Source organism: Phoenix dactylifera, chromosome 8, assembly GCF_051530095.1.
Source record: "Phoenix dactylifera cultivar Ajwa chromosome 8, Ajwa_hap1_PhDact_Kaust_v1.1, whole genome shotgun sequence".
In the NCBI taxonomy this organism is placed as follows: domain Eukaryota; kingdom Viridiplantae; phylum Streptophyta; class Magnoliopsida; order Arecales; family Arecaceae; genus Phoenix; species Phoenix dactylifera.
Genome location: NC_143197.1, coordinates 8,446,104 through 8,468,694, shown reverse-complemented (window position 1 = coordinate 8,468,694; position 22,591 = coordinate 8,446,104). Strand labels below are relative to the sequence as shown.

Below are 22,591 nucleotides of genomic sequence, written 5' to 3'. Positions count from 1 at the left end.
TACAAAATTGATCAGTCCAACATGATATTTATTTTGAATTTAGTGAAGAGCTCTTTATCATGTATTCAAGTTTCTTCTTGGTTAACATGTACGTGGGGAGATTGTGGGCGTTCAGTATTATGCAAGCTAGGCTGTCATACTAATCGTTTTGAAACTAGAGATATCCTTGGTCCAAGCTCGCCTGAGGTAGTGTCAGATAGCCATCTCATTTAGAAAAGTTGCTACAGTTTTTGTCCTGGTCCATTATGCGACCCTCCCAAGCCTAACCCCATACAACTGGTCTAACCCCAAAAGTTAGGTGGCTGCAACCTAACTTATGATATATGCTAATTTAGGATCAGATATTTGTTTCAAGTTCAAAATATTGATTAGAATCTGATAATCTCAATACTTTCATACTTCTATAATAATTATAAAATAAAATCAATAAATTTTATACAAAAAAGGAAGGACATGAAAAAACCGTATACAATGTATTGGAGAAATTGTTAGTTTCAAGTTCGAGTTGGATGTCTTGGATTCAATTCAAAATGTCAATCTCAATCTTAATGTATGATTTAGTATTCCTTCGTTTCTTAGAGTAGCAACTAGTATAATTTGCAAAGTAATTAGAGGTTTGTGTGAATGATCATCCAATTGGGTCCTGCTCTCCCTTGATCTGGGTTTCTAGGTGTCCTAGTTCTCAACAGATATGGTTCCACTTACTCAACTATCCTATTAGTTGCATTGGATCTAAATCAAATATATGTTTATTAGACTCAAATTTGGACTCAGAATATTCAGCACAAGTACGGATTTATTTTTAAGTCCATGTGCTGCCGCATGTCCCTTAAATTTAGAGATTTAGATTGGATCCTAACGGAAGCAAGTAAATATTCGGAAACAATGGCAAATATCTTTTCGAGTCCATGCACGATGACACAATCCATAAAATCCTAGATTCAGATCGGATCCTAATCAAATCATCAAGTGGGGTCCTTCATGCAAGTAGTGCCATCAGCTTAGGGCCAAAATCGGATCAAATACTAGCCTATTTATATCCATATTTGTTTTATTTAACGAATACGGATACGGATGTTAGTCGGATGCAAAAAATTATATCTATATTTATTTTAAACAGGTATGGATACAAATTAGATGCTGAAAATATGGATATAAATATGGATAATTAAACTTTATGACCACAGAATAAAACATATTACTAAATGGATGATAAATCAAATTAATAGCATTTCAATGTGGTCATTTATTTTTTAAAAAAATTTATAAGTGCTATATAAAATTAAATAGAATTATAAATAGAATATTCGGATATTTATGGAATAGCTGTCCATCCATATTCATATTTTTTTTTTGGATGGATATGAATATATATTAGTCGGATATTCAAATTTTTATATATATTTTGATAAATTTAAATTTAAAAATAAATTTAAATATTATTCAATCCACTTTAATCCCTGCATCAGCCACTCGATCTATGCTATCCGGCTATGCCATGGCATCGACCCTACCATGTTCGGAAATCACACTTAAAAATGGGAGTTTGATGCGCATATTTTAATCCGCCAACGGTGTTTGCGCGTGGGATTGCTTCACGGCTCCGGCTGGAAGACCCAAGCGCATGATCCGAGAAAAGAGGGCTCCATCCCCGCCCCACTCCTCTCTCCGGTCTCCACCCGTTTGGCCCGGATAGAACCGGTTCCCACTTCCCCTTCTGGTTTTACCCCTTCAAGGCTTCGGTAACCACCACACACCAAAAACTGCCCATTTTACTTGATACCTTTCTTCTCCCACCCTCCTACTCCACGGCTATTGCTATCACATTTCTTTCTCCCCCCAGAAATAAATCCTCTCCAGGTACTCCTAATCTCTGTAAGCCTTATTCCCATGTTTTCAGTTTCCTTGTTTAAGCTCATGGTTCAGTGCTCAGTCTGATGTTTTATGTAGGCGAAGGAATTTGGGACAGCAAATGATATTTCTCTTTGAGGAATATCGTCGAACACGTAATATAGATCCAATGAATTTGTTTTTGCTGGTATTTGTGATATTTTCTTTTCCCTTTTTCGAGTTTCATATTTCGATAGTGATTATGAAGAGTTTTTATGAGGCCCAGGACTGAACCTTTTTATTTTTGTTTTTATTTGTTCTTTGCTTTTGCTGTGTTTTGCTTCGTGAATATTATACACGTTCTAAGGTCGTTCGTGGAAATTTTGTGGTTTATCTAGTGTAGCGAGGAATTTAGTTGAGTATAATGCCGTAATGATCCAATGGGTATGACTCCCCCTCCCCCACCACCAAATCAAAAAAGAAAAAAAAAATGATGGTGATTTGATCAGTTTTGATGATATCCATGAGAAAATTTTTCTTGATGTGCTTACTTTTGTGGTTTGAACTCTCTTAGAAATTTTTGATGAAACCACTGCGATCCCTTTGCTTTTTATTGAATGTGTGGAATTTCAACAAGCAGAAAGATTATAGATCAAATGGGCATGGTTTTAGCTAGTGTCATTTGTAGTTGACCTATGCTTACTTTAGTTTTGATAATACCTATAACAGAATTATACCAGTGTTTAATTCTGCAAGCATAATGTGTGTTTTGAACGCATATAATTGAAGTCCTTTTGTTTAATACGTGTAAGATACCATAGCCCACCGTTATTGATTCATCCACTTTGTTATCAATGTTCTTCTGTTTACTTGCTCAATTTGACCTTACAGAAAAGAAACTGTGTTGTTGTGCTGCCAGACCAGAAGGAAACAAATGAGTAAACAGATGGTGCTGGATCTTTAGGGGCTGACTTTTGATGTATGATTAAACTCAAAATCGGAGCATTTGCATTTTTAATTTCTGTTTAAATTCTTTTTTGGGAGCAACAATAGAGCTTTATCACTAAGGAGTCAAATAGGATCACTCGTTCTTCTTTCATGTCAGTGATACCATCTCCTTCTACATTATTAATACGTCTTGCCTTGTATATCATTGCATTCCCTAAGGAACTGCCTCCTCCTTTTGTTGTGGAAGTCATCTTAAAAGACTTGCTCTCTGCTGATCTTCTTCCCAGGCTGTATTCCTATTAGTGTTCATTCCATGGTGCGAGGTGGTACTTTTGGTTTTATATGATTATATGATTCTGACTTATGACTTTGTTAATATATATTCATGGTGGCATCATTGAGTTGATATGAATTAGGTGATGTTTCTAAGTTGGCATGAAAAGTTTTCGGGTCTTCCAATGCTATAGCATGCAAGAAATCCCTCAGCCTATATAGACAAATTGTAGATGACTTTGATCATTGTGAATTAGAATTTTTGTGTATGCATAGTTGATAAATTTGTTTATGTTATATGGGAAGATGCAACTCCAAATCCTGAAAAATATAATGTAGTATGGGATCTGGGAAAGGAAAGTCATGATTTCACAAACATTTTTGTTATAAAAAATCAATCAAACCCATAGAAAGTTCCTAAAGCTTGGTTAAGTCTCGGGTTCTAATTCTACTGCCAGATTTTCGTATAAATAAAGCTCAGCTCAGATATTAACATGAATTTGTTTATGCTTGCATTTTCAGGATCAAAGCTTATGACCTTGATGCAGAGCCTATGATGAGGGCAAGTTTCATATGATTTCTGTGACCCGAGATTCTTGATGCTGGATCCACTGTCTTCACAGAATGTCCTTAGCTGCTATGTGGTCGGGAAACTTTCATCAAATAAGGAACAGTCTTGGGTGCAATTGTTGTTTTAGGTTGTTCAGGCTTCATACTGAATTTATTCCTGGAAAGGTGCTTGATGCTGGAAGATGCAACCCACGATCTTTCACGACAAGATCAGAAGGGAGGAATTGGAAATCACAGAGCAGCAAATCAAGCAGCATCAATCTGAAACTTCATGATGGAACTGTCGGATCATCAACAAATATTAATACAAACCAATCACAGCTTCATGAATTTAAAGCCATTCAGTGTTATGATCTCCAAGAAAAGATTGCTAACCAAAAAGTCATCATCGACCGGTCTGCAACTATTCTTGTGTTCGATATTGAGACTAGTGGATTCAGTCGCAGGAATGAAAGAATTATTGAGTTTGCACTTCGTGATCTCATAGGGGGCAAGAATAGTACATTCCAAACCCTTGTAAATCCTGAAAAAGATGTACTGAATGCATATGTTCATGGCATTAGCACGTGCATGGTCAACAGGCCTGATGTCCCAAGGTATGGTTCCTCTTCATACTGAATTTTCTATCTTTCTTTTCTTCTCCTTAATCTTCATGGTTCATCATGGAGGTTCCAAGCCTCATTAAATGGTCCCCTGTATTTGCAGTTGGAGTTCCTAAGTTGGATGATGAATAAATTTAAATATAATAACTGGAGCTTCATGAACTTGTTTAACACCATGATCCTACACTACTTTTTATTTGATCATGGACTGCTCTTTTTGTTGATGTTAAAATCTGAAAAATCTGGTTCTATTTTCTGAGAGAGCGAGCGAGTCAGAGCGCTGCCCTTACCTTCTGATTTAAGGTGCTTGTGATGATAAATATGGCCTACTTATGACATATAACATTAAAATATAAATTGACATGCTGTAAAATCTGAATCAGCGAAAAGAAGAATTTGTGAGAGGAAAAAAGAAGAGCTGAGGATTGAGAGAAAATTTACTCTTATTTAATCGACATTTGGGGATGCTGCATATAATCTGGGACAATGATTCTTGCAGTTGCTTTATTGCAAGGAGATTGGCCCTGGAGTTTCATCCAGCATGAGCAAGCTTGTATGTTGCTTGTCAAGTTTTGTGATTTCTTTATGTGTACTTATTTTGGTTATCAAGTTCTTCTCATATTCTCGTTGGTATTATACCTAGTTGTAGTTCCTGAACATTACCTTCATGATTTTACAATAGGTTTAAGGAACTGGTTCCAATCCTACTCCAATATGTTAGGAGCCGCCAAATGGCTGGCAAACCAGTTCTATGGGTTGCTCACAATGGGCGCCGGTTTGATGTACCTTTCATTATTGAGGAATTTCATCGTTGTTCTGAGGAAGTTCCTGCAGATTGGCTGTTCGTAGACACACTTCCTCTTGCACGCCAATTAGTCAAGCCGGATGGTAGGTAATTGTTTCTTGTATTCGGTTTGGTATTTTATGGTTAAGCCTAATGTCCGTCTACTGCTTGGTTGTCTTGGTTATTTTCAGTTTTATGTTGGTTTTTATAGTAATCTTTAAAAAGCTACTGCTACTGGAGATCACACACAACACACACATGGAAAAGGAGCATCACTTGCAAAAAGCTGCATTCCTTTAATATTTTATTGATGCAACTATGAGGAACTTAAAAAGTCACTGTGTATGGCCGGGTAAACATAATAACCATAACTATCAAGCCTTATCCGGCTAAACTACAAATTTTATGGCTTTCCGAGAAGCCCTTTTTTCTGAGTTCATGGTTAAATCTGCCTGAACCACGTGGAGATCTCATGGTATCTGATTTATGTAGTTGCTCTTATTTAACTGGTTCTTTCCCGTTTTCCTTATAAGTAATCTTCTTTATACTGCATAAGAGAGGTTTATTAGGTCTGCCTTAACCACATGGAGATATTACTGCATCTGATTTATGTAGTTGCTCTAATTTAACTAGGTCTCTCTAGCTCTCCTTCTAATTTATCTTCGTTATACGGCATAAGAAAGAGAAACCAATCACAACCCCTTTTCTTTACTTATGTTTTCCTTTATAAAAGTAATCTCAAGTGGAAATATAGAACTGTTCAGGTCCGAGATCACTGTTTTAACTCTTGAAAACGAGGTAGTCTTATAGCTCCATCAAGTTCTTTTGGGTATGAAGACCAGAAAGCCTGATCTGCGTAACTTCCAAGTGTTTAATCTTTGTGAAGCTTCGATCTAGTTGCTCTTCCTTCTCTATGAACATGTTATGATTGTATTACTCCTATAGTTCTTGGTCAATTCATCTCTTTTGTGCTCTTATAGTGTCAAGATCATTCTTTGGGTTGTTTTTCGTGCGTAGTTGCCTAAGAAGTTATATAACAACTTGAGAAAATGGAAGGAAACAGAAGCAAGCACGGGCTACTTCAGTTTTTGAGCCGTGATTTAACTGGATTCAAGTGGCAGTACGTGAAATGAAACCAGAAATCGACAAAATTTCTGTCAATTCTTGAAAAAATTAACCAGTGGGTAATGGGTTTGTTAGTAATAATAAAATGAATTACCTTGATGGTCAGATATTGTTTGGTCAAACTCAATCAGTTTATCTTAAAAGTACCTAATTTTGCCAAATCTGAACCTGATTCTGACATAGGACTATATTAATTTAGAGTCGAAAAAGGTCATGGTTTAACTCCTGAGTAGAGACATCCACTGGAGCAATTGATATGTGGCAAAGCCTAATGGTTATACATGACAATTGAACTGGTTGATTTCAGTTAATTCACACAATCAGCATCTCTGACTTCAAAGGTATTTTCTGTCATATATTTCATCATTTCTTGGCTTCTAGTTAACTGTTAATTTGGATAGAGAAAGTATTAAACCAAAGGTATATATCATCAGCTCAAGCAAGCTAAACTCTGGCAATTTCCATTTCTGTTGCAGGATCAAGACTTACCTCCTCGTCATTGAAGGCACTACGTGAGCACTACGACATCCCTTTAGTTGGGCCTGCACACAGGGCAATGCAGGATGTGACAACATTATGCTATGTACTCCAGAGAATTACTTTCGATCTGAAGCTGACTGTTCCAGAGCTAATAGATATAGCTTTCCGGGCTTCGGACATTATCAAGGTCCCTCCTCCCTGACAAGTGCTGCTGCAGTTCTCTAACTTAAAATTAAGTGTAAAAGCCAAAAATCTCATTCATCTCTCAAGTGATCATTAAGCATTGCTGTATCACAGTGTTCATTCTTTTCGGCATACTATTTAACTTATATATTGGACTGTAAACTCTGAATAAAGTTCAGTAATCTACCATCTGCTCTGAAGTTTTCAACTAAATGGAGTGTTCTAAACCTTTGTAATTGGGAATATCAGAGTGTTAGTTGCTGAGCGAGTTCTGACAGGATAGGCACTGGAATTTCCCTTTCCATTTTTGGTTTTTAACCTGAAAGATAAAAAAAAGCTAAAAATTAACTGAGTGCTTTCGTTGAGAATCGAACTCAAGACCTCCCGCTTACTAAACGGGTGCTCTAACCAACTGAGCCACGAAAGCACGACGCGAATCATTGGCTGATCTGCCATTTCTCAAAGCTTAAGGGCAGGGAAGTCTTCTTGTGCATTTTGCAACCCAGATCTCTTCCCTCCATTTCCAACTGCTCGTGCTGCCGCTCGCGGCGATCTCCAAGTCGCAGGCGCTCCACCGCCTCGAAGGTAAGCTCCTTCCGACCCAGCTCCCATGGCGATCGATTTGAATTCCTCCTCCGATACTAGGGTTTTCTCACGATCTACTAGTTCATCTCCGATCATGTTACTGTTTTCCCCAAATTATTGGGATCAAAAGCGATTTGGCCGCAAAAATTCAAGCCGGAACTCCGAGAAAGCCCGATCTCGGTTCTTGAATTCATCACTGTTGTTTCAATTTTCTTCTTATTCCGATGAAATTCGTGAAGCAACGAGAGTTCGTAGGATTCGTGGCTGTAGAAATGGAGGGAGAGATCAACCCGTCGGCATCCCAGAACTCGGTGGAGGCGACGCCCAGCTCGTGCTGCTCCTTCGACGACGATGACGGATCGACTCCGGAGTTGGCCGGACGGATCCCCGGCCACTGATTCGAGATGCAGAAGCACCAGATCATCCGGGAGCTCCAGCAGATGGTCAACTGCTACAACGACTACTTCCGCCGCCTTCAGGCCGCCCTCTCCGACCTCGACCTCCTCCGCGCCGACAATCTCCAGCGAACCGCCGACCACCTCCACCTCACCTTCCTCCTCGAGGAGCTGGAGGCCTCCGCCGCCGCTGCCACGGCCGGCCGTGAATCCGCGACTCCGGAGGTACAGGGGAAGCAAAAGATTGTCGGAGCAAACGGTGCGAAGGACGTTCCCAATCCGGATCCGGAGCCGGCACCACTGGGGGGATCGGACGGCGGAGGCTGAAGGGCGCGACACGTGGCGGCCTGCCGAAGAGCATCTCGATCCGGTCACGCGGGTTCTTGGCGGTGAAGCAACCGCTGGCGGGCGAGGGCGGTGAGGCGACGCGACCCCACCGCCTCCGCCTCCGCCTCCTGTCGTCTCCGGTGCAAAAGGTTAGAAGCAGACACTTGATCTCGCCACGTGTCGTAATCGGATTATTATCTCAATCCTGACGTCGGATTCGTTTGATTCAGGGGGAGGAGTGGGGCGGGGAAGTGGAGGTCTATAGCCAGGGGATGGCGAAGACGGAGCTGTGCAACAAGTGGGGGAAGAAGGGATGGTGCACGTACGGGGAGCGGTGCTAGTTCGCGCACGGGATCCAGGAACTGAGGCCGGTGATCCGGCACCCTCGCCACAAGACCCAGCTCTGCCGCATGCTCGGCTCCGGCGTTGACTGCCCTTACGGCCACCGCTGCCACTTCCGCCACGCCCTCCCCAGGTCCTTGTAGCCCCCATCCCGACTTTCCTAAAAGAACAAATTTGATTGATGCGGGCTGGATGAATAGGAGAAAGAGGCTTTGTTATTATAGGTTTGGATTCTACGGTGATTGTGGTTGATGGCTAGCTGCCAAATTTTCTGGCACCTCGGCCCCGGGGGCTAAGTTTAGGGCGGTATAGACCGGTCTAAATTATGCTTGGCGTGTGTTGCTTGATGGAGATTTGGCTACTGCTATTGGATAGGTTCAATGGATTGTTGGCGGTATGGATGTGTATCACCTCATTCTAGTTATGGTCGGTGGTTAGGTGGCTTTTCAGGTTAAGCACATCTATAGAGAGGCTAATGAGGCTGCAGATTAGGTGGCCAACCATTCCGAAGACACCATTTAAGTTAGAAAAAGTGATCTGCCTAGTGCGCTCTGTAATATACTATATTTTAACTATTTTATATGTATGCATATTTGAATAGCATGAATCATTCGGTTCAGCAATATATATATATATATATATATATATATATATATATATATATATATATATATATATATATATATATATATATATATATATATATATATATATATATTTGAGGAGCATTTTACTATTACGTCCAGTGGGTAGCGCAATGGGCCAACTGGGCCCTCTACATATTCAGAGAAGTCGTGAAAAGATGATGGATCGATGTCCTAACTGAAGTCCAAGAAGTTTTCTATAATGCATATGCCTAGTTGTACGGGACGATTGTTGTGTGACACTCCGCATTTTCTCTCCAACTGAAACATCATGACAACTGGAGGATTGTGGGCGTTGTGTGCAATGATTTTAAGCTAAAATCAGGTAAATTGAATTACGGTCAAATAGCAAGATAGGCTTCCGTGTGGAAAAGATATACTAAACTCGATGAATGAAATGTTTTTAAGATATGAAACGAGCAATAGGGTATCAAAAGTCACCTAGATTCTCGTGCATGCACAATCAAGGGTGAAAAGCAGAATAGAAGAAGAATTGCATGATATGATTTTCTTAAAAAAAACAAAAATATATCTATCGGTTCTATTGGACCGGAAGCCGATGAACCAAGTCCCCAGAAAGGCAGCTCAATTATTTTGTAATTTGAAAAATATGTAGTGATATAGGCATGGCACCTCTTTTGAGTGTCTAGAATGCGTCCTCCTCTATATTATTAGAGCCCTCTCCCATCTCGTGGGAATGGGGAGAATGGTTTTATGCTAGGATTTGAGTTGTTGCAATTGTTTGCGGCTGGCTAGAAGCATCATCCTTTGGAAGCTTCTATGTTGGGTAAAGCGGTCTTTTTCTTCTTTTAATAAAGAGCTATCACTGATACTACTCTAAATTGAAATGGCAATTTATAATCTAAATTTTCAATGTGACCTACAAACAATATTCTGTTTTAAATAGATGTAGACCTATCTATTAAATAGATTGGATTCAAATTTAGTCCTTTGACCTATTTAATCTAGTTTGACTCATTTAATAATTAAGTCGAATCATAACCCGCCAATTTAACTTGTTTAAAACTTCTTAACATATTTTTGTCACGTTTAATCCAACATGCTTAATCTATGTAACTTGTATAAATTTATTTAATCTATTAAAAATTTTCTTAACTTAGTGCAACTTGATTTATTTAATAAATGAGTTATACGGGTCGGATATGATTACCTATTTAATAAATAAGATCAATTTAGATTAATGAATTTTTGATCCGATGGGCATCCAATCTGACCAATTGAATCCTATTGCTCCCCTTAACTTTAAACTCTTTTTGCAATGCATAAAACCAAATTAGGTAAGCATGATTTGCAAAAAGATCTGCATTTAGGTGGTCTGAGTCAATGGCGTTGTGCACCCTAATCAATTCTTTTTTTTTTTTAATAGCCTCGCCGTTGGCAGAACGCAACATACAAGACACCAAGGAAGACATTAAGGTTTCATGACTTCTTGCAGCATTTGGGCGCCCTGTTTGGGCCTAATTAGCTTTACCCTCTAAAAAAAAGGTAGGAAGGGGGGTTGTCCTAACAACTCCACTCTTGTCCGGCCCCACTCTTGCACGTGAACTGTTTGACCCACCCTTTTTCTCATTTCTTATTTGAAAAACATTTCACCTCACTATTCTACTCCCTGCTCATAGCATCAGTTAGCTTGGCATACACGATATCATCTCGTGTATCGTATTAGTCTCCCACGGTCATGGACGACTGGTGCTCGCGGGCACGATAAGCTTTAAGATCACATAATCGACGGCGCCCAGCTTCGGCAGCGGGTCCAATAAGCTTTTAGATCACATAATCCACGTGTACCATCAGAAACTCTAACAAGCGAACCACCATAGAATCGCGTGTCCGGCACGGCTCCGATTCCAAAGATCGTACGAAGTCTCCTCTTGCATCCTCCGGACTCCTTAAAAAGTAGGCTGCGCTTGATTTGCGTTGTGTGCCGGCTTTTTAAACCACGCAATTTTTCTGCCTTTCGACTCAGGCAAAATATTCAACTCCTCGGCACCTTCAAAAAGTTTCTTTGATTACTTTTATAAAACTAAAATAAATATTATATAAAATTTATAAATTAAATTATTTATTTAAATATAATTCTGCATCAATCAAACTTCATCTAGATCCAATGTTATGATTTTTTTCCTAAAGACCAGACATTTAAGTTGAATCTGGATAGTCTTTTAAAAAATATACATTAGATGCCCCACTAGACATGATTTTTATGAAATTTTTAGTAAAAATATCCTAATAAACCTCTAATGTATACTAGAAAAGTACAATAAGAAGATGACACATCCAAATCTCATGGGGACCATCCGAAGAACACATCGTTGGGTCGGTACCGGAGTTACAGAGCCGCCACTGGACAAACGGGACTCGTAAATCAGGTCCCTCATTTCTCAACGCAAATTTTCTTGAAAATTTTCTGATGCACGTGTGAATCACCGATCCGAACGCTCCTGGCCATTAGTTAGTAGAAGAGGATGTGTGCTGTCCGAGACCAGACAGGTTATCCTCAAGCTCTGGCTCCAAGTTCCAACGCGGATCGTCTCATCAACTCCGCCCATAAACTCCACGTGCCCTGCGCCTCGTTCGTGGTCTGAATGGTCTGCGGCCGCGTGATTTTCTCCATTAAAAAAAAAACACCATTCCTTGAGATCGGATGCCCGGAAATCCAGCAAACAGCATAAGGAGATCCAGCCACCGCATTTTGTAGTGGGCCCCATTTCTCTTCAACACCATACACGTCATCTATGATCTATCTCGAGGCTAAGGCCATTTCGGTTATTCCGACCAAAGGCTGTGTCCGGTTAGTGGCCCGCATGAGTGCTGACCAGCGGGGTCGGTCGGTGGGAGCGCTTTCGCAGAAAGGGTTATCAGCACTCCGCCCCTCTCTCGTCCTCATTTCCTCTGCTTATTATTTGTAAATTGTTATTTCTAATAACTATTTCTGGGGTTGGCAGTCACTGGCCGGGTTCTTGGATTAGGGTTTTCCGGGCAGGAATCGCATCATCGCATCCAAGCTTCGCTAGGAAAAAAAAGAGGAATCCATGGAGGCCGATTCTTGGAGCCGCTTCTCGCTCGCCGCCTCGAAGCGCCGCCAGTCCGCTCACCAATCGCGATACGGTGAGGCCTCAAGATCCTGATTCCTTTTTGGGAGTTATTTGAGGGGGCTGTGATTCTTGTCGTTGTTTTTGGGCCTCTGGGAGTGGGTTTTAATGAACATTCTGGTTGCCAGATCTGTACCTTGGGTTCGAGGAGATTGATGGCGGTGAGGACGACTCCCGCGCGGAGTTTCCCTGCCCGTTTTGCTCCGAGGATTTCGATATCGTCGGGCTTTGCTGCCACATCGATGATGAGCACCCCGTGGAGGCTAAGAATGGGGTATTACTTCTTATCCAATCTTTCGTTTTAGTTTTTCAATGTTCTGGAATTATCCGATCTTGAAATGGATGAGCTTTATGTTTTTTTCTCTATAATTGTTGAATAAAAATACATTTTTTGGGATGGCGATGGTTATTTTTGTTGGGATTTTTTAGGTTTGTAAGTCTTTCTATTTTCTAATGGTAGATATAGTCTATGCGTTTTCTAACTTTTTAGGTGTTTTCTTCACTTTCTGTTTAGCTAAGTTTATTAGCTTGGGGGAATGCAGGATTTTTATAGCTTTATCGGCTGCTGATATTACCTACTTACGGGAGTTCTGCTGGATTTTAATCTGGGATTGGAGATGTTTATCTTTACCTTTCTATGGTCAAAATTTTGTATTCTCAGATTTTTATTCTTTTCTTGTTTAATTAAATTACTTAGGCTTGCTGTTCCTTTGGTGCAGAGTTGCCACCCTCTAAGTAAATAAAAAAATTGTAGGAATTTTATGATATTCACTTGCTTTTGTGGCTGTACTCCATGTCACACCTGTTCTCGTAGTTGATTTTTGGTTGCCATTTTGTAAATATAGATATTCTCTTCAACTATAATTGTCAAAGCTGGCATTTTTCCTGAAATTAGATGTGCACACATGTAATTTGCTTGTTGTGTAAACAATCTCTACAGAAATTGTGATTTTTCTTCAAGGATCCTCTCTTCCCATTTTTAAACACCTATCTATTTTATGTGAAGTGGGTGATAACAACTAGACACGAGCAACTGCCTTGTAAGTACAGCGTCTTAGAATTCAAGTTGCTGGGAATGTTTGAAATGCGTGTATCAGCATTGTCTTTTGGTTAATATTGAGTGCCATTATATGGTGATGGATCTGTAATAAGCTTATTCTTTGTTTTTAGATTTTCCATGTTATTGGTCAATATTATCAAAGTGATGTGCTTAGTTGCTCCATCTATTTTGCCTCCATCAGGCATTGTAAGTGGGCTTAAGCATTTAACTTCTGAGAAAGATGTGCTTTCGTACGACTGAGTTTTGAAAGCGCGAGTATTTTTACTGTGCCACAAGATCATATCAACTACAAATATCAACCTACTGGCAGATTCAGGAATTTTGTTTAAGCGGCTCCAGTCATCTATACAAGCTTTCTAATTTAAAAATTTTTGGGAACTAACTAATAAATTTGCTTACCTGGTGGAAAGTCAACTTAGACGATTAAAAATAATAAGCATAAGGCAGTGAAAAATGAATAAAAGAAGGGTGCAGTTTAAATCCATTGTACAGGGGCCACTGGAGCCTGACGCTTGTCAGGGGGATCTTGATATTTGAGCACCACAGATGGTCACTTTGGATATATGCCCACCAACAGCCTTATTGGCATCAGTTGTCAAAAAGAAGAAACATGTCTTTCCTAAAATAGAAATAAGAAGAAAAGGAAATTGGTAGACACAAATATGTTGCTTGAATACAAAGACAGAAATTCATCATTGTCACAAATGAAACTGAAACCTTAAATTGAGAAATAGTTCACAATCATATCTGTAAAAGTGAGTATGTATAGAATGAGTTCACGAGAAGGAAAGCATGCTTGGACAGATACAAACAATTTTTTCATCACAAACAAATACAACCTGATACCTCTGTAATGTGGCTTCTAAGTTCTAGTGGATTTGCACTGCATGGGGGTATCAGAAGTTTGATATTCCATGGGTTCAGTGGGTCCTACTCTACTTTTGATCAATAACAGGAAGCGTGAAAAGATAACTATAGCAAAGCTCTTTGAGTCACAACTTCAAAAATTTTGTGCCATAAATCTTGCCCCCTCCAACCAAATTTATGCTAAACATGATTTGCCTCTGCCACACAGGCATGTTATCAATTTATTCCTAAAGGGGTTGCCTTGGTGCTAAACCGATCTTGCAAAGGGACCCCAAAAGTGTAGGTTGTGATATCTATGGAAATTATCAATACTTAAAGATCTCATTTGGAAGATGACCTTGCAATGAGCTTGGATCACATGTGAATCTGTAGGTATATATCCAGTTTTTGACACTTTAGAAATTCCAGGGTTGCAAGCACCCCTCTTGCCCCTGGATCATGTTAAGTCAGACCAGGAATACGATCCAAATCAGTATAGCTATATCATGAACTAATACAAGAACTATAATAGAAAATCCATGAAATTGAAGTAGATTACTTGTATCAAAGTGAAGTACATATTTATGTTGCATCATACAGCTTAAAATGGATTTCTTCATTCTTTTTTCATACGCAGAACTATAGATAGATACTTTAAACACAAGAGAATGTAATATTGTACCATGCATGTGAAATACACCATAGATGCTGTCAGCTTTAAGTTGATTTTTTTTTTAAAAGTATATCAACCCACAAGTAGTGGTGTTTTTGGTGTTCAGAAGTCTCCAATTTATTGAATTTATTGAATAGTTTTTCTTGGATGCATATGAAAGATACCATTACCTAGCATATAATACCAAAATTTTATGATTCATGTCATGTAATTTTTATGTTGAAAAATACTATTAATGCTTAGAGTTGGGATGAATTATGCAATTGCAGGTATGTCCCATTTGTGCAGCTAGGGTTGGTTTGGACTTGGTTGGGCACATAACAACACAGCATGGAAGTTTCTTCAAGATATCCTTTTGTCTTTATGAATGACTATCATCTTTTTTGAAGTTTAAACTAATAATGTTATGCTTAGAAGGTTATTGTATTTCTTTATATATTTATAAAATGGTCATGATTGGTGTTTAAATAATTTTAGCAATTGAATTCCTTAATAGAAAATCACATGCAATATAGAAGGAGATTCCGCAGAGGTTCACCTGGGTCCCATTCAATGCTATCTTTGTTGAGAAAGGATCTAAGGGAAGGCAATCTACAATCTCTTCTTGGAGGATCTTCCTACATGGCTGGCCCTTCTGCTGCGGCACCTGATCCCTTTCTGTCATCATTGATTTACACTTTACCTGTGGCTGAGGCATCAAGAGATGTACAACCTGAGTCTTTGGATGAAGGAAGTCTGGTTAACAAGAGTTTAGATGAAAAGGTTGCAGAGAGGTATGATGTGTTGGATTCATGGTTTAATGTTCCCATCTTCCCTATGTCACAAGAATTTGGTGTATGCTAGATGATTGAAACAGGTGATATTTATGGTAATTTAATGTTCCCGTCTTTCCTATGTCTTAAGAATCTGGTGTCAGCATGATTGAAACTGGTGATATTGTTTATTTCTTGCAACTTATCAATGGTTCAGCAACTTCCCTTTTTTTCAAAAAATGTTCTTTTCAGAAGTCTTAAATACTTTAATTATCACTTATTTTGTAGTGAAGATAATTATCATTTTGGACAAGCACATGATGCATGATGTTCCGTACTAGTTATAAAAAGTAAAATCTATGAGGACAATAATGCATATTAATCACCAGAATTATTACTTTGTAAGTTAAAGTTTAAATTAGGTGGAGTATGAGATCAAGAAATGCAGATAAACTTATGGATTATTGTACTATAATTTTCAGTATTGTATTTTGTGTTGAATCATATGGTGGCCTCAAGTTATTCTTGATGCTTTTCTCTATCTCTACTATATGGATGTTATGCAATTTTTTCATACTGTGGAAGGAAAAATTGTATTGCATCATGCTATGCTTTAACTTGCATCACAATGTATATTCAATTAGAAGTACATCAAGATTTGCTATACCGGTGTGTATCGTTGTGTATCGGATGTAATGTACCGTACCGTTACCGAACTGAGGCTCGATATGGGGGGCGTATTGAGTCTTGGTATACTGAACCGATCCTCGTACCGGGCATACCGACATTGTACCAGCATGGCAACTGGTACGACACTGGTACCAAAATGGCGAACCTTTAAGTGCATTGTTTTGCCTGATCACAACTAATGGCCCAAACATTCAAATGCATCATTTAACCTCTTAATTATGTTGTACATCATTTATCAATTCTGATTCAATTTAAATGCGAGTTAGTAGCAAATGTTTGAATGATTCAATTTAAGGTAATGCTCATGGACGGTGGGATTGGATTTTTGGGATGGCAACATTGGGAGCTTGTGATGTCGGATATCACTATCATTCCTAAAGCTTGTAATAGTGAAAGCATGATTTATGGTTTTCCCTCGAGGGATATCATCGAAGCTTTGGGGTGACAACCAAAATTTAACTCTATCATCTACAGGATGAACCTATGCTCTAGTCAACTGCCATCACTCCAATATTAATATAATTGAGAAATTTATTGGTAGGAGATATAAAAGTTAGTCTTGAAGTTCTAGAGGCTTAGGACAAGATGATAAATGTTTTTTTAGTTACCACTGATTATGAATTTATGGCTGGTTGATGTTAAATGCGGAATCACCTGGTTAGCATAGGGACACTTATGCTGATAGTTATTGTTATTCTCTCTTACTTCTGTTTGAACCTCAGCATTTGGAATGTTGTACTTAGAATCTTGTAGTCCTAATGTGAGCTTGTGGTGCATAACTTAACTACTGCTTATCCTTTAGTTTGTCATGGATCCATGACATCTAGTGCGGACTTCATTTTTATTTAGTCGTATTATATTTAGTCATGTTATTAGTTCTTGTGGTTATTTTATTGTATCAGGAGTACTGTAACTTGTTATTAGCTGCCTCAAGAGTTCTATTGCTTGTTTTAGTTATTTGTGTTATATGTAAGGCAAAGAGCAGATTAGTAATTTGCATGTTGATGTGTTGCACTGAAGTTGATACTGGTCATTTATTTCTACTACTATATTAGCCTTATGGACATAATTTGGGTATGTATAGGCCTGTTAGAGTTCTGTCAAGAATCTTAATTAACAACTAATATCAGTCATTTCCAAGCTTTTACCGAAGCGAGATTTTATTGATGACTGAAAAAAATTGAGATTCTAAATTTTATTTTTGCTAGCTATTAATTGCCTCCAGTGATGTTTAAAATCTCAAGTGTACCTGGGTTTTCTAGCCTAAAACCAGTGCCTGGCAACCCTTGGGACAATTTCTTAGGTTAGCCAGTCTGGACCATCCTGAACTACGATGAACCAGCTCGTACCAGCCCCCAATCTACTCACTTAGTGCCAAGCTTAAAGGTATTTTCACACCCTCTTTTTTCCTCTCTGGTACTAACTGGTACCCTGTCTTGTAACTGATATGCGTACTGGCTGGTGTGCAGTACAGGACGTATTGAACCTTAGCTTCAAATTATTTGAATCATCGGCAGAAAGTATGGTTTGTGTTTTTTAATCACCTCCTTTGTAAGTTCAAAAAATTGAGGAGGCATGATTTTCAACTTGAGCTGTTTCAGTTACCGGCATTGGTGGAAAACTGTGCAAGTCAGTGATCCTAAGAAATAAGGAGGATTACAATACTGGATTTGTATAGCGAGGAGTCGTATTTACCTCTATATAATTCAAAAGACATGAATATGTAATGTTGAAAGCACATTTATCCATATAGGTTTGGAGATTGATGGAAAATTCCATTACCGATAACATTGGACCATCTGTTGAATTTTGGTGGAGGATTGTTAATGTAACAGAGGAAACTTGTTATTAAATTTCATGTTGAAGTTGTAGGAATTGAATGAAATTTCATGAGCATTCAAACAGAATATGAGGAAACCTTTGTGAGAACTGAGAATTGATCAAATGTCTCAAATGTTTAAAAGGGGAGGGGCGGACCTAAGTTATGGAATCATTGTTTAAAGGATTGGACTGGTCGGTTGTGGTTGAGGATATAGCCCTTAATAGGAACACTTGCTGAAGGACACATAAAATCAAATCCTCATTTGGGGTAAAGCTTATTGTTGGATGAACTTACTATCCTTGGTTGATTTCTTGTTGGAGTCTCTAAATTAAGAATTTTCCTTTATATCTGGTTTCGGTTGGTCTTTGTGTTTGTTATGGTTTCTATCTTGGTTTCAGGCATTCGTAGCTTTGTTTATACTTATCTTTTTGTTGGATAATATTTCTTCGAAATAAGTTGGTTTTTAACTTATTATGTAAATAAGTCAAAGTATGTTAAAGGTCAATACTGAAGGAAGCAGAACCTTAAGCAACTTTTAGATACCAAAGAACAATACAAATGAATAGGAAACTATTTTAAGGAGAGGATATGAGTCAAAAATTACCCCTATCAATATTTTTTCTTAATGAGAAGTACCACTTTGGATGGATGGAATTGAATGGAACTGGATAATTGTATCTAGAAAGAATCGCATAATGTTAACACCTTGTTCCAGCACAGCTATCCCTCTATCCACAATAAACATCTGAAAAGATCTATACATGATGGTCGACTCCAAATTTTGCACTCCATCCTTCAGCTACCTACAATAGACATCACTCAGCATGCATTTATGATTTCTGCCATCCTTTTATCCAATATTAACCTTACTCTATCAATCAAATAGAAGAGGAGTCCTTGCACCTACTTTGTTTCCTCATGTCTCGAGTTCTTTCCAAAAAACAACTGCCTGCACACCATATCCCTGCCATCCAATAGTTCACGATTTTAGTATCTGGCTGACATGCAATTTCCAGAAATATGCATAAGCAATTATTCAACTGTCTCTGAATTTTTTGTAGTAGTGACCTTGCCCATTATAAAGTTGACACCATTCCCTTTTCCCTTTTGCCTCATAAATCATTTTCTCCAAACTGCAGATGTATCATAATTGCTTTTAACATTCTGACATTTACCCCTTCCGCCTCTACAATCACATTTCAGCTTTTCCGCATACTTTGTCATTGTAGATAATCTTTGCAACTATTTTACTGAAATGCTTTATCATCCTGTATGATTCTTAAGTTCTTTTTCCTCTCTCCCTGCTTTAGTTAAACATCATGCCATCTAACCTCATGATTGCTCCAATTTCTTATTATTTTTTGAGTTTTCCAGGGAAAGCTGGCTGAGATCCTCGTTAACAGGTTATTCTCCCTTGACTTGCATCCGTGATAAAAGGGAAACATTTATATCAGCCACATTTAAACAGTTCTACATTTCTGTGAGTAAACACAGAAATATCAAATACAATGTAGAATTAGTTTAACATGATTTACTGCCAACGAATTGAATCCGTGGCTGACTCCCTACCAAAATATGCTAGCCAATCTTTAACTTGTTTGGCTTCTCTGTTGACATGCTCCACCTTGTTGTCCTTAAACTGTAGCAGCAAATGGTTGATGTCTTCTTTAACTGGGTAAATTCTCCAAGACATCCTCCATGTCTCTTACAGTGGTGTAAGTTTGAAAATAAGTTTTTCATCCATTCAGATTTTAATGAGCTGAGCAGCTGTTGGACCTCACCCACTCAAGGTATATCAATAAGATCTTGAATCTTCATCAGTAGCTAAAGATCATTACTTCAGGATGATCTGCATATTTCTGATCGACATTTAAATCTACATAATCCAGGCCTGAAAAATGGGTTGGATATCAATAATATTAATATATGTATCCAATTTTATTTGGCGAATATGAATATAGATGCAGAGACTAATTGGATGCTAAACTTTGTATTGATATTTGTTCTAATGGATGTTAATATGATTGGGTATTGACAGTACGGATACAAATGCAGGCATAGTTGGATAGTTAAACTCAATGTATAGAATGTTATTTGACTTTATTTTTTGTTAACTCAAAATAGGTACCTGAGCTTCCTAACTTCTATTATTATTCTAAAACCAAAATGATCTGACATAAGACCAAAAAAGAAGTAACTGCATCCACTCAATCACCTTTTTCTTTTGGTGGATCCTAATATTCTGTTGAGTTACACACTTTGGATTCAAATACTGACCGTTAAGGATGCAATACACTAATGCATAGACATAGCTATTTGGGAAAAAGAAGTTTAAACAATAGACTTGTTGATGTTATTACTTATTCCTTTTGGAGTTCATGAGAACTATTTGAGGAGACTAAACAAGGATGCAAACAATTATCATGAGAGATAGCAACTAGGATAGGACATTTGGATACGGATCAGAAATTCATGTATCGATATTTGTATCCATTTTCTTTGACAAATACAAATATAGATCTGGATATTAGTCAGATGTAAAATTTGTGTCCAAATCTGGATAAATTTAGATATGGAAATAGATCTGGATGGATATTATGTGATCCATTTTGCCTTAACAGGATCACAATCTCATTTTTCATGATACATTCTGCACTTCTATGAATACTATTCGTACGAATTTTGAAAAGAACAAGGGTAAATCGGATCTGTTATTGTCGAGATTGTGGCCAAATACCTCTAGACTGTGGTTAGTGTCTAGAATTGCAAAAGATTAGTGAGAGTTCTTTTGATGTATGTTGTAGCTTTATTGAGGTGATGGATTATACCTTATATTGGCTAGTTTTATCTTGAATCCTGGAGTTGATTTCTCTTGCCAATGGTACTATTTTGGCACATTTTGGACAACTTGTATGTTCTACTTTGAAAATGCTGCAAATTCCGCCCGCCAATCTAGAAGAAGAGTGAAAGAATTCCTATTTCAATGCCTTTTCTTGCTATATATTGTTTGAGGTCAGTCCTATGGCATAAGAAATTCCAGCAGCCTGGATCTAGATGTTGTGGGGACCGGTAAAAGAATGGAAACCTAGTAATATATGATTGATGGTAGTGAGTTGTACTTAAAAATGCACATTTTTGTCATCAAGTTGGATGTCCATGAGCCAGTATTTATGAATAATGACAGAAGTTTGCCATTAATGCTACAGGATTTTGATAATCTTGCATTATTTGGCAGCTTTAGGTATGCAGCGTTGTGCCAAAAGACTTGCATAAATGTAATTAAATCGGAATAGATGATTATGTTCGTTTTGGGGGTTTGGAGATTTTTTAAACAAATTTTGATTCCTTCACACTCTAGACAAATTGAGGATGAATTTGTTTTCCAAGTTTGTCTGCTTAAGAAAAAAAAAAATTTAGGTACTAGGATTTCTGGGGACGTGGAATTTTAGCTGATTTTTTCCCTCTCAGAAAGAGGTGATACCGTGACAGTGTAATCTGGTCAATCAGAATTTTTTTAATAATTTATTTTTTCTTTGAACTGAGTAATTCACAGTAAAACAACTCCTTTGCTGAAATCTATCTCATCTTAGGATTATTGGTGGCTAAATTATTGTTATAAAGTGATTTTGTGATGGCATGCTTCTTGAAGTGGGGTTTGCTATAATAATAGGGAAAAAGCTTAGGTTGCTTTTTTTTCCCTTTAGTTTCTAATTTTTAATTTTGTTCTGATAATCCGATGAGACCCATTAGGCAACTAGTTCACCTTTCAAAGTGGTCTGCTTTTCTGGATGATCTTGTTTTGGCATATTGCCCATTTATTATCAGCAGCTGAATTCATTTTACGTTTAGTTTTAGAGAAAATATTGGACCAACATTTAATTAACTTGTAGTGCGATAGGGGCCTGTGCACCTCTACACATTCATTTCTACTGTGAAGTTGTTGTCATGTTCTTGATTCATGCAACCATGTAATTATTGTTCCTTCCTATAATTCTTAGTCCACAGTAATCTATTGCATTGAAGTATCATTATGTTAGTCTATATGTTTGTTGTAGTTTTCTAAATATTTTCTGGACTTCTTTTATCCACTTCATTAACCCTTTGATGTACTTACTACCAGGGTGGAACCATCTCTATCTGACGAGGACCAGAAGGAGAGAGCTCGAAGGAGTGAATTTGTACAGGAGCTTGTGCTCTCTACAATATTTGATGACACATTATGAAGGAGTTCTCTACCACTATGGTGGCTAAAGGGGCCGTTGAGAAAACGCCAGGATCATCAGCAAGCTGCGTCATTGTTGTAATTGTTGCTTATCATCTCCTTTGGATCAGTGGGAGCATTTATTTGATGGTTGTATATTTATAACTGCCTTAAGAGAGGGAGGAGCATGGATTGTATTTATACATTTAACATTAGTATCAATATCTGAAGCGACTATTTCTACAACAACAATCTATCTATTTGCGTCATGTCTGATTCCTCATCGAATTACAGGTTAGATTGATTGCTGATAAGGTTCATTCTGTTGCTAAGACATGGTGTTACA

At 38.1% G+C, this 22,591-nt stretch overlaps 2 protein-coding genes, 1 non-coding gene and 1 pseudogene across 8 annotated transcripts; 3 read left to right on the top strand and 1 right to left on the bottom strand.

The window, feature by feature from the left end:
- The first annotated feature begins 1,487 nt into the window (after positions 1 to 1,487).
- Positions 1,488 to 7,008, top strand: DPD1 (Polynucleotidyl transferase, ribonuclease H-like superfamily protein). 5 transcript variants are annotated; one of them, XR_015967894.2, is made up of 5 exons: positions 1,497 to 1,860; positions 3,574 to 4,217; positions 4,906 to 5,111; positions 6,332 to 6,473; positions 6,609 to 6,746. XR_015967894.2 is itself a non-coding variant. In XM_039118362.3 (5 exons), exons 3-5 carry the CDS (start codon positions 3,676 to 3,678, stop codon positions 6,812 to 6,814), a joined length of 954 nt encoding a protein of 317 aa, XP_038974290.2. In that variant the 5' UTR covers positions 1,506 to 1,860; positions 2,722 to 2,809; positions 3,574 to 3,675; the 3' UTR covers positions 6,815 to 7,008. The 5 variants fall into 5 exon arrangements, 4 of the variants coding, with proteins under 4 accessions (XP_038974291.1, XP_038974290.2, XP_089780861.1 ...); XM_039118362.3 differs by lacking the exon at positions 6,332 to 6,473 and adding an exon at positions 2,722 to 2,809 and having other exon boundaries at positions 1,506 to 1,860; positions 6,609 to 7,008; XM_089924735.1 differs by lacking the exon at positions 6,332 to 6,473 and adding an exon at positions 1,951 to 2,038 and having other exon boundaries at positions 1,506 to 1,860; positions 6,609 to 7,008.
- A 140-nt stretch (positions 7,009 to 7,148) lies between these two features.
- On the bottom strand, positions 7,149 to 7,222 carry TRNAT-AGU (transfer RNA threonine (anticodon AGU)). The gene has a single exon. It is a non-coding gene; the product is annotated as a tRNA-Thr (tRNA).
- Positions 7,223 to 7,784: 562 nt separating this feature from the next.
- On the top strand, positions 7,785 to 9,030 carry LOC120105683 (putative zinc finger CCCH domain-containing protein 21; annotated as a pseudogene).
- Positions 9,031 to 11,880: 2,850 nt separating this feature from the next.
- LOC103720018 (protein DEHYDRATION-INDUCED 19 homolog 2-like) lies at positions 11,881 to 22,497 on the top strand. Of its 2 annotated transcripts, XM_088702681.2 has the most exons (6): positions 11,881 to 11,963; positions 12,055 to 12,217; positions 12,330 to 12,475; positions 15,050 to 15,129; positions 15,287 to 15,553; positions 22,165 to 22,497. In XM_088702681.2, exons 2-6 carry the CDS (start codon positions 12,142 to 12,144, stop codon positions 22,265 to 22,267), a joined length of 672 nt encoding a protein of 223 aa, XP_088558807.2. In that variant the 5' UTR covers positions 11,881 to 11,963; positions 12,055 to 12,141; the 3' UTR covers positions 22,268 to 22,497. The 2 variants fall into 2 exon arrangements, with proteins under 2 accessions (XP_088558807.2, XP_089780860.1); XM_089924734.1 differs by lacking the exon at positions 11,881 to 11,963 and having other exon boundaries at positions 11,984 to 12,217.
- Positions 22,498 to 22,591: the final 94 nt, after the last annotated feature.